This window comes from Barbus barbus (genome assembly GCF_936440315.1).
Source record: "Barbus barbus genome assembly, chromosome: 43".
Classification (NCBI taxonomy): Eukaryota; Metazoa; Chordata; class Actinopteri; order Cypriniformes; family Cyprinidae; genus Barbus; species Barbus barbus.
Genome location: NC_136721.1, coordinates 11,732,706 through 11,748,208, shown reverse-complemented (window position 1 = coordinate 11,748,208; position 15,503 = coordinate 11,732,706). Strand labels below are relative to the sequence as shown.

Below are 15,503 nucleotides of genomic sequence, written 5' to 3'. Positions count from 1 at the left end.
TTCGGAATACAAATTAAGATATTTTTGGATGAAATCCAAGAGCTTTCTGATCCTGCATAGACAGCAACACAACTAACATGTTCAAGACCCAGAAAGGGAGGAAGGACATCAGTGACATCAGTGGTTCAACTCTAATGTTATGAAGCACGAGAATACTTTTTGTGCACAAAGAAAACAAAAATAATGACTCTGGCGTGTGCATTCCTCTACTTGTAAACACGCCACACATATGTGTATTCTTTGTACACAAAAAGTATTCTAGTAGCTTCATAACATTACAGTGTAGAGCATGTTTCGCAGGTAGAGGTGGTTTCTATGTTAGTTATATTAAGCCTTATTTCACGTCAGATGAAAAAGACGTTTCAATGACGATGTTTGATGTTGTAAGGATGAAGGAGTGGAGGAAGGTTCATGTGGGAAGTGGACTTTAAAAAGGGTGAACATTGCTTTGCTCTGTTGAGCACAGCTGCAGCACGTCGAGCGCAGTCTGCTTGAAGGAGAGCGAGAGGAAGGACGAGAGGAAAGGGGTGATTTTTCTGCAAATGTGAGGACAAATCTCTTAACACAGCCCCAGGGCTTTGTGGGGTTATTCAAAGGTTATGAATAAACAGTCTCTTCTCCATTCAACTTGTTAATTGTGACTAAAAGTCAGATTTGCTATTATTCAGTAGTTTGCCATTGGACCAGCTGTCCACAAAGCAGATTAGATTGTGGGGATTTTTGCTTGTACGTGAGAAGCATGTTCAGGATGATAAATGAGGAGCGATTCGTGGCGATGTGAATGCGCAAGTTTAAGATTTTCAGTGAATAAACCTAAACAATTATATTCAGTGCTCAGTAGATTAGACTCCATAACCTTAATCACTCCGCCATCTCGTCTCCCTCTACCGGCTGGCTGCTTTCACATAGACGACTCCCAAGGGCTTCACCCACACCTGGCATTTGAAGACCAAAGTCATGTTGAGCTAATTGGTTTTGTTTCATAAACAGCAAATCATACCCTTGATATGGGAATGGTGAAGAGGATCTCAGTACAGATGATGCACGCGCTGAGTAACAACAAACAAATTATACTCCCCCAACACACACACACACACACACACACACACACAATGGCTCAACTAGACAGTTTTTTCAGATTTAGTCTTTCAATATCAGAAGCTGAGAGGGCTTTGAATCATAAAGGGCAATGGTATCTACAAAGATTTTACTTACAATGAAAAAGACTTTAGCGTAAATCCTGTCCACATGTTCTAATGCATTCTTTCTGGAAAATGTGCTGTTTTGCTTGTGCATCGTTTAGCACAGAGAACCTAACATTTGTGCTTCTCTGGGTCCATCTGGTGGTGAAAATGTAAAAATACAATTTTGTACACCAATCTAAAATAGAAAGAACCATTCTAGAACTTTAATCAAACAGTTAGATAATAAATACATGTATAAATGATTCTAAATTATACCAGTCAAAATTTAAAAAAGGTCTTCCGGGTAAAAAAAAATATATATATACGTTTTTGTAATGTTGCTGAACAAAGTCTTTTATGCTCACCACGCCCCATTTGTTTGATCAAAAATACAGTAAAAATAGTAATACTGTGAAATATTTTTACAATCTGAAATAACTTTTTTATATTTGAATTTATATTAAAATGTAATTTATTCCTGTAATGCAAAACTGAATTTTCAGCATCATTACTCCAGTGTTGAGTGTCACATGATCCTTCAGAAATCATTCTAACATGCTGATTTGATGCTAAATTAACATCGGTGCTCAGTTATTCATAATGCTTCTTATTATTATCATAGTTAAAACAATTTTTGCGGCTTAATATTGTGAAACAATATCGTGGAAACGTTTTTTCCAGGATACTTTGATGAATAGAAAGTTCAAAAGAAATCTTTGAAAGTTCAAAATAGAAATCTTTTGTAACATTAATTTAAAATAAATATAATATATAATCTAAAAATAATATGCTGGAAATATTATCGTTTTGAAATACAGAAAAATGCAGACAAAGATGCTGAAAGAGATTAGTTTTCTATATTACTTCTGAAGGTCAAAAGTCTGTCTGTTGGCTTAGAGAGGGCCAGCTGTGTGGTGCTTATAGATCTCTGGTCACTTCCTCCCCATATGGATCAGCTCGGACACAGCTGCTCTGAGGCACCATGTGTCTGGTGTTGGATAACTCTTTGTGTATGGGACGCAGCAGCTGAGCCGGGGCACACACCACTCTGTGGTCTCAAACAGTTGGTTCATGTATGTACACACTAAAGCTCATGTTTGCCCACATGGAGAGAGTCATGCAAGTTGAGAAATCTTTTGTCTGAAAAGATGATTACAGAGCACATTATATAAATAGACTACCTACCAAATAAGGAAATAAGGCAAATAATGTGCATTTATTGTATGTAAGTTTGTATTTGTGTGTGTGTGTGTGTGTGTGTGTGTGTGCATGTTTATGTGGTTTATGAGGACACAAATTTGTATAATGACATGGGTATGACAGAGGTATTACAATATGAAGGTGGTTTATGAGGACACTGCCTATGTCCCCGTAATTCAAAAGGCTTAAAAAACATACTAAATGGTGTTTTTTTGAAAATCTAAAAATGCACAAAGTCTCCTGTGAGGGCTAAGTTTAGGTGTAGGGTTGGTGTAGGGCAATAGCACACACAGTTTGTTCAGTATAAAAACCATTACGCCTATGGAGAGTCCCCATAAACCACAAAAACCAACATGTGTGTGTGTGTGTGTGTGTGTGTGTGTGTGTGTGTGTGTGTGTGTGTGTATTTCCAAATATTAGGCAGGACACATGTTTACAATATTGATAAGAATTGATAAGAAATGTTTCTTGAGCACCAAATCAGCATATTCGAAGGACTTCTGAAGGATCATGCGTGACACTGAAGACTGGAGTAATGGCTACTGAAAATTCAGCTTTGTAATTACAGGAATAAATTACATTTTTAATTATATTAAAACAGAAAAGAGTTATTTGAAATTAAAATAATATTTCACAATTTTACATTTCTTCTTTTTTAGGTTGAATCTCATTCTGGTTCCTGAATCTTTCACATAATTGGGTCTCATTTCCCTAAATGAATAAAATCTGGTATACTCCTCTGCCATGCAAGGTCAGCAGATTTACACTCAAGCCTGCCCCTCCCTTAATTCCAAGATCATGAATATTTCATATAATGTGAGGAAAAAAGAAAGACAATGGGGGGTGTGGCTAATCAAATAACCCTGGGGACAAGCGGTGTAGCCCCCTCCTCATCAGCACACACACACATAAGGCAGAACCTGCTGCTTCATCCACACACACAGACAGACTGATACTTTCTCATTCAGCTCTCGTGTCCATACACTGCTTCACGGTAAGACTTTACACTCCAATATTCTGGATGCTTTTAGAGGTGGCTTTGTGTTCTTTCTACTTATTTTCAGAGAGATAGTCTGAAATATCTAGAGATTTGAAGTGAGAAGCAGAGAAATGACTCTGAGCAGCAGGGCACAGAACAAAGACAGAGGCGGGACATTCCCAGAAAGAAAGCATGGCCAACAGTCATCAGACTTGGCAGATTGGATATGATTTTAACGAATATGTCTTAAATATGAGCAGCAGCTTGACAATTTTTCATGGATATAATTAATTATTATAGTGTTACACAATTTAAACAAAAAAGAATGTGTGGGACATTGGTCACATGATGCTCTCACTAAACGCCATTGGTTCACTTTTGTTCTGTTTGAGCTTAAACAAATATTAATTTATTTTTGTAAGTGAAATTACCGTACTTGCATTTTGTTTGGTCTATAGTGCAAAATCATGGCTGACAAACCCAACATGACGGAAATCACATCCTTTGATAAAACTAAACTCAGGAAGACAGAGACCCAAGAAAAGAATCCCTTGCCAACCAAAGAAAGTGAGTATCTGATCCTGAAACAATGATGTTATGGTCAATATTTTATTTTGTTTTTAATATATTGGTTATTTCTCAATTAAAAATGTATAAATGACAGTGATTCCGTTCAGAAAACCTATTGCATGTTAAATAAAGCAAATGTGTCACTTAGGTTGTGTGATTATCCTGAATCTATTTTTTCCCCCTATAATTTGATTTGGAATGTAATCTATAAAACCATATGGTTAATATATATATATATATATATATATATATATATATATGATACTCAACAAGTTAGCCTATTTCAAGTTATTTTCATTACAAGTTTTTTTCTTTCTCTTGCTCTCCAGAATACTCACTTAAAATATTCACTTGACTTAACACTTCTTAAAGCCTGTATTCTTGTGAAATTCTTTCTGCAGCTATTGAACAGGAGAGGCAAGGAGAGTCCACGCCTTGAACCGTGCTTTAACTACAGTCACACAGCAGAGAGTGAAGTTAATGACTGACATCAACAGAACAGAGACTTGAACCAGTAACTGACGTGTCATTTGTTTTATAGTTTTGCTTATTTGTACGAGAATTAAATAAAAATGTACGAATGTATTTCATCCAGTGGGGCCAGAAGTTCATTCAATGCATTAGTGGTAGGCTACGAGTGGTTAGGGCAATAGGCTACTAATCCATTGTGTGTTCGAATCCCTTCCTCTCGGAAACTATAGGGTTATAATTTACACGAAAAACATTCAAAACACGAAGAAAGGAAATGCCTTGAAAGGAAATAGGCCTCTAAATGATTATTTCTTCTAATATTACATTCCTTTGAATCGCGTTGCAGTTGATTTTTACACAAAACATATTATCAACACTGACATCTAAAACTTTTTGGTTATAACGCGTCTACAAAACAAATCAATACAGACCAACTGTTTATTATTTTATCAGATTTCATCCGAAAAATACCGGATCTGAAACAGCGCCTCATTTTACCTCTAGATGGCACTATATATAGCTTTTTAATTTATGACTATACAACTTTTAGTGACGGATTACATGTATTCCTGTGAGGCTATTTATAATTAATATTAAATGTTAAAATAATTGGACAAGTTTTGTCAGGCGTTTTCACTGTGTTCTAAGTTATATGGAGAATACATCCTATAACTTTACATTATAAATCCATCCATTCTTCAAACTGCTTGTCCTCTGTAGATGCTGGAGATCTTACATTATGTTTATACAACGCGTATATTAGGCTATATATTATAAATAATACATGATAATCTTATCTGAGTTTGTGAGAGAATGAAACGTGCAGATCTTCATGCTGAGTAGAATTGTGGTGGGGCTTCAATTTAATGTGTTACTTCCACACATGTACCCATAACAATACATAACTGAAACATGAGTATCTACGTTTCAATAAGCAAGGCTTTACATTATAAACAAAGTCAGTCACATCAGGAGATTCAATTTATTCATCAAGTGCATTCAATTTAGCTAAAACAATTCAAAATGAGAGAAATAGTCATGAACTGACACAGTATCTGTCAATTTTACGCAAATTGCTGTTAAATAGCTTTAAAAAAAATATGAGAAAAAATGAGGCTGGCACCAGCTGGTGTAAACATTATGCCGGTTAGACCAAGTCACAAAGAACTTCAAGGACTGAGTCTCAAGGTTGAGGACGAGAGGAATGTGATAAAGAGTGGTGTGGTGTTGTGTACCAAACACAACTCTCAAGCTCTCACTATTACTGCCTCTGTATCACGTGAGTCTTCAAAAGCTTTCAAAATCAAGAATTATCAATCACAATAATCTAGCTCAAAAATGTCAAGGGAGTATATATTATACTTATGAATTAATGTAAGATTGTGGCATAATGTTTTCCTAGACAAAAATATTTGAACAGAACTGCTCCACCGCTTCTTGATATTTGTAAAAACATTATAAAAAAAATCATGTGGTGTGACCAACAAAGATACGCAGACAAAACAATCTGCAGACCCTCATGAGTTTGTGTCAAGGAAATACATTTCTCAAAATACCAGATCATTTGAGTTTGGTTAGTTTAGATTGAAAAATGTCACAGCTTCCTAAATGCTAACTAAATATTAAGACCCATACACTCACATTTATTCAAATAGCAATGAAAATATAAAGTTTTTACCTGATAGAAACAACTAATTACCTTTTCAGCATTATTAAATGTAAACATTCTTTGAAATATTGTATTGTATGTGAAATTGGTTTATTTTAAAACTATATTTTAAATTATTTATTTAGTCATGGACTCATATGTCATCTACTTATTTGGGAAAACAATCATTAAGTATAATTTCCAGACACATTTGTGATGGCACATGTTTAGTTCATGAGAAACGAACTGCTTTCGGACAGACTGGGCAGTACTGGTCATTGTTCAGGGACAGAATGAATGTGCAATGTGCATTGACCTGGCAGCAATATATTATTTCTCAGTATCAACAAAGTGGCTTTCTAGGAACATGGCAGGTTATGTGTGGCTAAATTCCTTCTCTCTCTTATCATGTGCATGCTTCTGACTTTCTGTATTGAGGGTGGAAAGACTGAAATGGCATTACACCAGACTAGAGTCTTTGATGCAGAAAACAGATATTTGTAACATTTGGAGCGGTTGGCATGTGTGTATCTCCCATGAGGGCAAGGAGAGGCTTTCTTCGCATCCTCATTACAGCTAAAGATACTTTATGCATGGGATCATGCATTATTCTGCACCATGTCATTTTAAAAAATATATCGCTTTATCCAAAACTAGGTTGAATGCAAAACTGCTATCCTAATCACAAACAAAAACAATCCTGATATTACAGATGACCTGTCTACATTACAGTGACGTGAAGGTGTCCAGTTCACTGATCATATTCCAGTGAGTTATAATGAAAGTCTTTCTTACATGACTACAGCGTTCTGGCTGTCAGGAGCGGTGTTTTTGTACTTTGCACCATGTGACATCAGACAGGACACGCTCTGTTGTTGCTTTTACACTGATCTGATGAGAACGCTGGGATCTAGGCTGGAGGGTAAAGAAGTGATATTTACAACATTCATTTTACAAATGGAAAGCATCACTAAGACTAAAGGAATAATTTCGACAAAACTTATGGTATAAATTTTTGTGGCTGTCATGTCTGTGGCCTTATCTCAAATTATAATAAAATGGGTTACAGGGTTAAGGGTTAAATAAGCATTTACCATTGAGGTGAATGGAGCCAATTTCTTGCAATAGTACAGCTACAAGTTGTAAACAGTATGCGCATTAACAATTTTAGTGTAAACATTGTGTAAAATAGTGTAAATCGCAGTGTATAAAAATAGTGCTTGCTAACCTTTTCTGTGTAGTTATACCCAATTTTACATTATGCCTAAAAACCCTCAAATTACCATAAAAATTGAATAAAAATGTGAAATTCACAGCTCAAATAATGCACAATTTTTAACAAAACGAATGCAAGTGGTTTAATAAAATAAGCTCCACATTTCTGCTTTTAGATCCTCCAAAAATTGGCCAATTTCCATTGTGTCTCACTGTAATTCCATTTTTTTTTTCAGTCTTTTTTCTCCGATCAACATTTGTATTGAATTGAAAGTATTTTTTAAAATAATCTGAACACATTAACTCAACCTAAAAATAACGATGTAGAAAGAGTTTGTCAGAAATTGCTAGTAAACTTCTAAATTAGTAACATTTTGAAGCGGAAAAACTGTAATTGTAATTTCTTATAAAATATACTCCAGTAACCTTTATTTTTTAACCTTTACAGTGTACATGATCTAATATTTTAAATACTTAGAGACGAGTCAAAGACTTAAAACGGTTTTGTTTTATTCCAAAATGTCATATTACATCCAGAGAATGAACAGTAAACAATACAAAAATATCACACCCCAACTGTTTATTTCTGGAATATATGACTTAAATGCCCTTCATAGGGTCATAGTTACATTACAAAAATGAAATGACTGCATTTCAACTATCCTCAGACAGTAAAAATGTAGATTACATAGTCACCTTCAGAATGGTTGTAAAAAAATAAAAAAACACATTTTTAAAAGGAAGGCACTGAATTAAACCGCAGCAGAAGCTGCATTTTCACCATAACATCCAGCAAACTCAAAACGCTCCTCCCCACAACAAAAACACTTGCTCTGAACATTTCATTATTTAGATAAAGTAAAAAATAAAGCATGCAGGCATAAATGAAGGAATCCACAGCTGGTGTCATCATCCCTCAGATTGCAAGCACTGGTAGAACAGGCTGAGACAGTCCATTCCCACATGAGCTGGAGACATCCATCACATATCCATCATAAACTGGTTGTCATCAACTGAGAAGAAAAGGAACGAGAGACAGAAGGGTTTAGAGGGTTTAAAGTGTTGCATCACTGTGATCCCTTAAGAAAAAAAAAATCCTTAGAACAGGGTCACTCCTTTCACATGACGCACGGTACACCCTGTGGATATTCCCCTGATATGGAAATCAGACTTGCCAAACATTGAGCAGGTCAGATGCATTTTTGTTTGCTTTTCTCATTATGTAACTTCAGTCACACCAAAATGTGACCTTGAGCTTAGAATGAAGGGAAAGAAATCCAGAGAGGCAGCAACCAAGGGCATATTTTTTCAGTTAACTTCATTTTTTAATCAGTATAACTACCAGCATAAATTCTTTGAGCTCTTTCTCCACTTTTACTTTTAATTGCATTTGGGTCAATTATTTTTTTTGTCTGGATGTTTTAATTTATTGAATAAAAATAGTGACTTGAATACACCTTTTCTATGCCGAGTATGATTTTAACTTCTCAATTTACATGTTTTTAGATATTTTTCAGGGAGCATAAAATAAAAACATCATTGTGTTTCAAATGTCGTAACATCACAATGAAAAAAAAAAATTATAATTAAATTTAATTATTAAAATAATTAAATTTTAGTAGTTTGGCGTAATGTTTTACTACTATATCTTTAAAAAAAACAAAAAAAAAAAACAAGATGTGTTATTATAGAGAGGACCATATAAATGACTAATTCATGATATTTGCATAAATGTATTAAATATAAATAATAATAAAAATCTCAAACCACTTACATTAAATAATGAATAAAATAACCTAATAATTGAGAGAGAAATTTTTTTTTTTTAAAGATATTATTTTCTTATGGCCAATTTTATTTGTCATTGACATTGTACTATATCAGAATTCACATGAGATTCTCTGTCACATACTGTATTTCAGTAGACAAACGTAACGTGCCACTCAAGTGTATTTGACAACTTGCAGCAGACAGAAAGGACACAATTATCAACAAGCTTAAACCCGTTCCTCAGGTTTTGCTTGAGCTGTTGATTTGGAAACTGAAAACGATATACATTAGGGGACACGTGAGAGACGTTGTGTGGGATTATGACAGATCATGCTTCTTAAAGCAAGTGTAAGAAAGAACGATACGAGAAGTCACTTGCCAGCGAGATCTTTGCTGTCATCCTCCTGCTCTGCTGGCTGCAGCAAGGGTCTGGTGACCCCTGGTATGTGGGGGAGGCAGCAGGGTGGGGTGCGTGCGATCGGTGAGTTTCGACATTCCAAGAGAAACTTTCGATCATAGATGATCCGAGTTCCTGCAGGGAAAATATCAATATTAGTTAAAGAGGTTCAGCCTCACAAAAAGTTGGCACAAGTTCATAGCACTTTTTGCTTCAAGGAACTTTCTTCCTGCTGAGTTCTGCTCTATGTAACAATTCAGAAAAACATGTGTCACCCAAGTGAAAGCCTGTAGTGTAGTTCATGTTGGAGTAATGGAAACAGGGTGAAGAGCTGACTGGGGTGCTTTCTAAATGCATGGAGGCAAAATCACTCATAAAAAAACAAGGTGCCCCTGTTTAGATGCCCTGTAGTAACCCCAAAATTTAGCAACATCACCCATTACTGCATAAGGTGCCAGTGTGATTGGACTGACTGGAGTGTTTTACCATGCCTTCATTTAGTTTATTTTAACAGATAAAGATTTTTTCAGATTTTTATTCTTTCATCTTTGCCCAAGAGACAGACCATCAAGTTTTTTTTAATCCATAACAAAAACATGAATTACATTTTTATATTTGCTCTAAAAATATGACAACCTACACTGTGCTATAAACACTGTGCCATATTTATAGTTAAAGATCTAGATGTAGGGGTGAAGTCAGCTAAAATGGGCCACGTTTTGGTAAATGACTTTTAATACCATCAAATAAGCTATGCATGAGATCTAATGACATTCTTATAAATTAGCATGGGGCTCTTAAATGTATTTATATGTTTTTAAATGTGAAAAAGTACAAAAGTTTTAAAATTATGAGAGTTAGAGTATCAACAGATACCTTCTTGAGCCATGGCACAACATTCAGGTAAAATGGGACAATATAAAAAGAGTACAACACAGGTAATTTCTGCTGAAATCATTTTATTTTTAACAGTATATTGACACTATTGTCTTTAGTGTGCCATAGCAACACCACAAATGTATTTCATTAAATAGAAAGTTGAATATTTAATGCAATTAAAAATGAACTGATCATGTTAAGATTTTGTATGGATACATATCTAGGCCTATAAATCTATTTTCATCCTAAATTTCTGTCTAAAAGTGTGTGTGTGTAGCCCATTTTAGCTTAACCAGCTATTTCTACCTAAAATGACCTTTTGCCCAAAAATCTAACTTTTTTTAATTTGAAAAAGCATGTCAAAACATTGTCCATAACCCTTTGCTTTGTTGGTAAGCTTACTTATAATTGCTTTAGTACCCTTATTAGTGATTAATTAAATTTTCTATGTCAGGCTTACCTTACAAATTTTCTGACAAGCTTCATGTAACACTGCCCGCCTTAAAAAAAACTCAGATCGGTGAAAATTGTTACATGTGAACAAGTGTTGAAGCAACAATGCAAGATCAGTTATTGTTATTTTCTGTAAAAATTTAAAGAGATATGACGCTACAACCTTATTTGGCCCATTTTACCTGATAGCCCATTTTAGCGAAAATATTTGATTGTATTTGCGATGCGTATTAATCTTGCATACATAATGTGAGATGTGGTGGAAATTACACTAAAACAATTCATGGCTTTTTCAGAAAACAAACAAAACATCAAATGACAGAATTCTCCTGTGATGCACGTGCGTTCACTCTCGGACTTTGCTAGCAGAAACTAGTTAAAGTGGTAAATTAGTTTTTTCCAAGTCCACTGGGCCAAATGTGCGCTTGATTAAAACAAACACACATTTAAACCCAATTGACAATGAAAAGAGTAAATCACAGAATTGTTTCAAGGGCAACCGGCCGCTTGTAAACATCTTAATGGCTCTGGCTTTATATGATTGCGCAGTGCAAACGATCAAATCACTTAACAAAAAAAAAGCGCGCTGGAGTAACGTGGAAAAACTCGCATGCAAAAAATTAATTAATTAATTTAAAAAATAACTAGTTAGGAAATACATTCTGCGATCAAAAATAAATGCACTCGGTCATCTCACCCCCGGGAGTTGTTGAAAACAGAGTTCCTGCAGGAGTTTGGCTGTAGCTGTCAGGGAGCGGAGGCCAGCTGGAACGGCTTGGGATCGGGCAGGTCGACGAAGCTTCGCAGCTGCTTGACATGATGAAGCTAAATCTAAGCTCGGGACTTGAACACTTTAAGTTTTTTGCCGATCTGCTGCAGCGCTGCGCGTCTCTGCGCTCCACATGTTCATGTTGGAGAGCTCGAGGGAGGAGATTTGTCACGTGCTGCAAACCTTGAACTCAGTCCAATCGGAAAGATGATCCATCACTGACGCGCAGCGCTAACGCCCTCTGTGGGAGAAAGTGTTTTGAGCCATTTCATGGAATGGAAGCTCTTCGAAAAACAGAGTAATCTCGGAGTGATTTCGCTGGGCACATGATATGAAATCTACGATAAGATATATAACACAAAGACCAATCAACCCCTCAGGATGACCCATCCAGTATACATATATGCCTCCCCATCAGGGGCGTCGCTAGTTGGGGGAAAAGGGTGATAAGAGTGGATAGGGCCCAGCGGTCGCCTACTGGCCATCGTGAGCACCGGGACATTCTATTCGAGTAGTGGGCCGATCGCCGAAACGAGGGAGACCTCCCCGATATTAGGCAGTATTTAAATGACAGCGCATGCGAAACCACAAAGTAGCGCTCCCCGATGCATCCACCAGCCCCACATCAAAGCAGAATCTCCCGCAAAGCGCTGGCGAACGTGCGCCGCACTTCGGCCACGATTAAACAGCGCAAGTCGCTTGATCAGATGCGACACAGAATTGTTATACAGTCGTGTGATATGAGAACATTAAAGGTTCTGTAGTGATGCTGGCTAAAAACAGCCACGACAATGAGGTATCTTGGAAAACGGCACTAGGCTTGTCAATTCAGCACCATAGTAATTTAACGAATTTATTAATGTTTACAATTGACAATATGAATAAAATTTATTATAAATGTTACTGTTATTACATGGTGTTTTCTAGTTTCTTGAGGTTTAGTTTAACTACAAATTGTATAGTTTATTACTTATTTTAAAAACCATATAATCATGGTAATGAGGACCATGGTTTTATTTCTTGTGACTACCATCCTACTAATACTAGTCAGCTAAACTCTGGATTCTAAGCAAGAACTTTTCTTTTTAGATTTTTTAGCTCAAATTAATTTTAATTGAAGTAAAATGTTAATTCAATAAGGGCCTGATTAAAGATAAATATCAGTGTTTTATATAAATTAGGTGTATATTATTTACAAATAATAAAGTTCTTGTAAAAATGAACTTTATTTTGAGGGGGATCATAGCAAATTTAGTGCACAGGGCCCAGACCTAGCGACGGCCCTGCTCCCCATATTTATAGAATCTTGGCATTTCATGCAGGACGAGTTCTGTCCCAGCCTCTATATATATTTTTTCCCCTTACAGGATTTGCTTGTCCTAAGACGTCCATTTAAATTCCTGGTAGGTCAGCAGATTTTCAGAACATAGACAATTAAAAAAATGTGAAGTTACATAATACGTTTTAAAGCACTAGTTTGTTGTGCTTTATTTTATACAGTTGTCCATGAATAGACAACTTGGATTGTGAATAGTTGCCCATGTAAAAACAAACAAACAGATCAAAATAACACACACAGCAGATACATTTCCAACTTTTTATTGAATATTAAGGTAAATATTTCACATTAATACAGGCTACATAAAGTAGAGCCACTATACGACATGAAATTTACTCTCATTTTTAACCCTTTTTCAGTATGTAAACAATTATACAGGTATTTACCACTCTAAAAGGTCTGATTTCATTCTTTACGCAATCATCTAGGTCTTGGCCAAGTATAAATAGCGCACTGTTCTATTGAGCCCTGCCGACCAAGAACACTTTTACGTGGGGCTTAAATGTCAAAATGGCTATACTACTCAGAATGTATCCTGTTGAACAGGCAATCGATTTGTTCAAAGACAGTGGTAAAAACATTAAATCCCACACTAGATTCTTTCTTTTTAGTTAGGCACATCGAGGGTGTCCATCTCTCAAATTTAACTTGTTTAACATTTTTTTGGGGGGGACACATCTAGGTTAATACCACGTCTCAGTAATTAGGTAATTATCTTGTTCTTTTTAATGTGTTCCTTGTTACTGCTCCTAGGCCTCTCGATTTGTTTAGTTGACATGATTCAGATGCACATTTCCCACATGTGGGGCCCAAGTGCCGGGCCATACCTGCAACAACAAGAATTCAAAGAGTTAGAGAGCAAAAGGGGCTGTAATTTACAAACAATTTCAGTTGGGGTCGACTAAGGAGAAATCACCTGCTGTGGGTCTGAATTCTCAGCAGTGTTGGGAACAACCTTTAGGATGGGATTCCAGGAAGGGTCAGAAGTGTGAAGACCATTGTATACAGGGCCTCCAGGACCCTCCGCCATCTGCGGGTGAGGAGGGATCATCGTGCCACCGTACATTGACATTGGCAGCCCCTACACGGTCCATAAAACAAAACATTTGAGTAGATCTACAAATTCGAATTCTCCATTTAACTAATAAAACAACCAAAACGATTAGGCAAATAATAAAATATATATAACAATAGAAATTACATTTTTGAAGAGTCCCTGTACAGTACGTACCTTTGGAAAATCCATGAAGTTGGTGGGCAGAGGTTGGTGGAAAGTGTTAGAAGGAGCCACAATCCCAGTATCATCTCGTTCCATAGCCTGGTGCTGAGAGAAGGCTGATGGCTCCTGCATCTGCTGGTGCATCACTGGCCCTCCCATCAGGGGCTGGGACCAGCCTGACATTGTCTCTGTGAAGAAGAGACATCTTTATTCATTTCAAAACCCAAATCTTCACATATAATGCAATGAAAAGCAATTGTCACTGCATATGCAAATGTGTTTATTTCACAACATTTAGAACAATTCGTAAATGCTGACTACATCACAGACTCACCGGAGGCACTGCCCACTCCAAAAGACCAGATGCCACCCTGTCCAACTGGTGGGGTATAGCTGGTGGGCAGCATGGTGTGGTTGACTGTGCCAGTTTGCCGGATGCGGGCCAGGCGCTCTGTTCCAATTGGAGGGGGCACTTTACGGTCCTGCTGGTTGGAGCTACTAGGTTTTGCCTGGATCAGAGCGGGAGTCACTGTAGATGTGCAAAGAGGTGAGGATGCCCCGGAAGACACAGAGGGAACTGGAGACTCGCCTAAAATCAATAAGAAATGGAGCCATCAGAAAGAACACATGAGCAATATGTTCTTATAAAAAGTAATGTGTTCCATGGAGCATCCGCATCACAAAGGCTTACAAGAGGTGGAGGCACTCCAAGGATGGGGAGAGAAGTGCTGGCGGCTGAAGGAGGGTGTGCCCACAGGAACAGGACCTGGTAGGAACACAGTGCTGGCAGATATGCTTGTGGTAAAGCTGGGGAGCGCAGCGGACGAGGACATAGAGTTGTCCATGGGGTGTATACCTGTGATACAGAGTGAACATAAAATGGTTGACCCCAATCACAAAACAAAGAAGCAAGAACATGAGCAATAATGCATGTTATTGAAAGCAGGGGTGTCCAGTCCTGCTCCTGAAGGGCCACGTTCCTACATAGATTAGTGGTGCAATCAAGTCATGTCGAATAGATTGTATTTACGAATTGAATGCAAATGAACGCCACCAAAGTCGTTATTACAAGTAGGTAAACTCGAAGTTTCCAAGTTGGGGGTGTGTCAGTGAAAAAAAAAAAAAAAAACATGTTGGATGCAATGGACGCAGCCAAAGACTATAGATATGCAGCATCTGTATTGACAGTAAATTTGCTGAAATTAATAAAATTATTTTTTGTAATGTACAATAAATCTGTTACATATACAAAATAGTATATTATTGTACAATTACCATAGAATATATAATGATTCAGTTTACATGACCTTCATAAATTGAATAAAAGCAAAAACACGATGCACATTCGTTATTCTTCATTTTGTAGATGCAGAGTAAAAAATAAAAATAAAAAAAAAAGTAAAATTTTAT

At 36.6% G+C, this 15,503-nt stretch overlaps 2 protein-coding genes across 3 annotated transcripts in view; both read right to left on the bottom strand.

Annotated features, from left to right (window-relative positions):
* Window positions 1–7,760: 7,760 nt before the first annotated feature.
* Window positions 7,761–11,742, bottom strand: LOC306862824 (eukaryotic translation initiation factor 4E-binding protein 3-like). The gene is made up of 3 exons (XM_079405838.1): window positions 11,464–11,742; window positions 9,417–9,569; window positions 7,761–8,280 (listed from the first exon to the last, which is right to left on the bottom strand). The coding sequence occupies exons 1-3, from the start codon at window positions 11,582–11,584 to the stop codon at window positions 8,249–8,251; spliced, it is 306 nt and encodes a 101-aa protein (XP_079261964.1). The 5' UTR covers window positions 11,585–11,742; the 3' UTR covers window positions 7,761–8,248.
* Window positions 11,743–13,118: 1,376 nt separating this feature from the next.
* The window catches only part of LOC306862831 (ankyrin repeat and KH domain-containing protein 1-like), a 57,913-nt gene continuing 55,528 nt past the window's right edge, over window positions 13,119–15,503 (bottom strand). For both annotated transcript variants that reach the window (XM_079405845.1, XM_079405846.1), the window contains exons 30-34: window positions 14,785–14,949; window positions 14,428–14,682; window positions 14,106–14,281; window positions 13,791–13,955; window positions 13,119–13,701 (exon numbers count right to left, since the gene is read on the bottom strand). In XM_079405845.1, coding sequence (XP_079261971.1) covers window positions 13,642–13,701; window positions 13,791–13,955; window positions 14,106–14,281; window positions 14,428–14,682; window positions 14,785–14,949 — 821 coding nt within the window. In that variant the 3' untranslated portion in view covers window positions 13,119–13,641. The remainder of the gene's footprint in view (window positions 13,702–13,790; window positions 13,956–14,105; window positions 14,282–14,427; window positions 14,683–14,784; window positions 14,950–15,503) is intronic.

What these genes read in the sequence shown, in the direction of transcription:
- LOC306862824 (XM_079405838.1), bottom strand. Translation starts at nt 11,584, where the DNA reads ATGTCAAGCAGCTGCGAAGCTTCGTCGACCTGCCCGATCCCAAGCCGT. An exon ending in GTTTTCAACAACTCCCGGGG is followed by an intron (nt 9,570 to 11,463) that starts GTGAGATGACCG and finishes TTTTCCCTGCAG; the next exon opens with GAACTCGGATCATCTATGAT. An exon ending in TGACAGCAAAGATCTCGCTG is followed by an intron (nt 8,281 to 9,416) that starts GCAAGTGACTTC and finishes TTTTCTTCTCAG; the next exon opens with TTGATGACAACCAGTTTATG.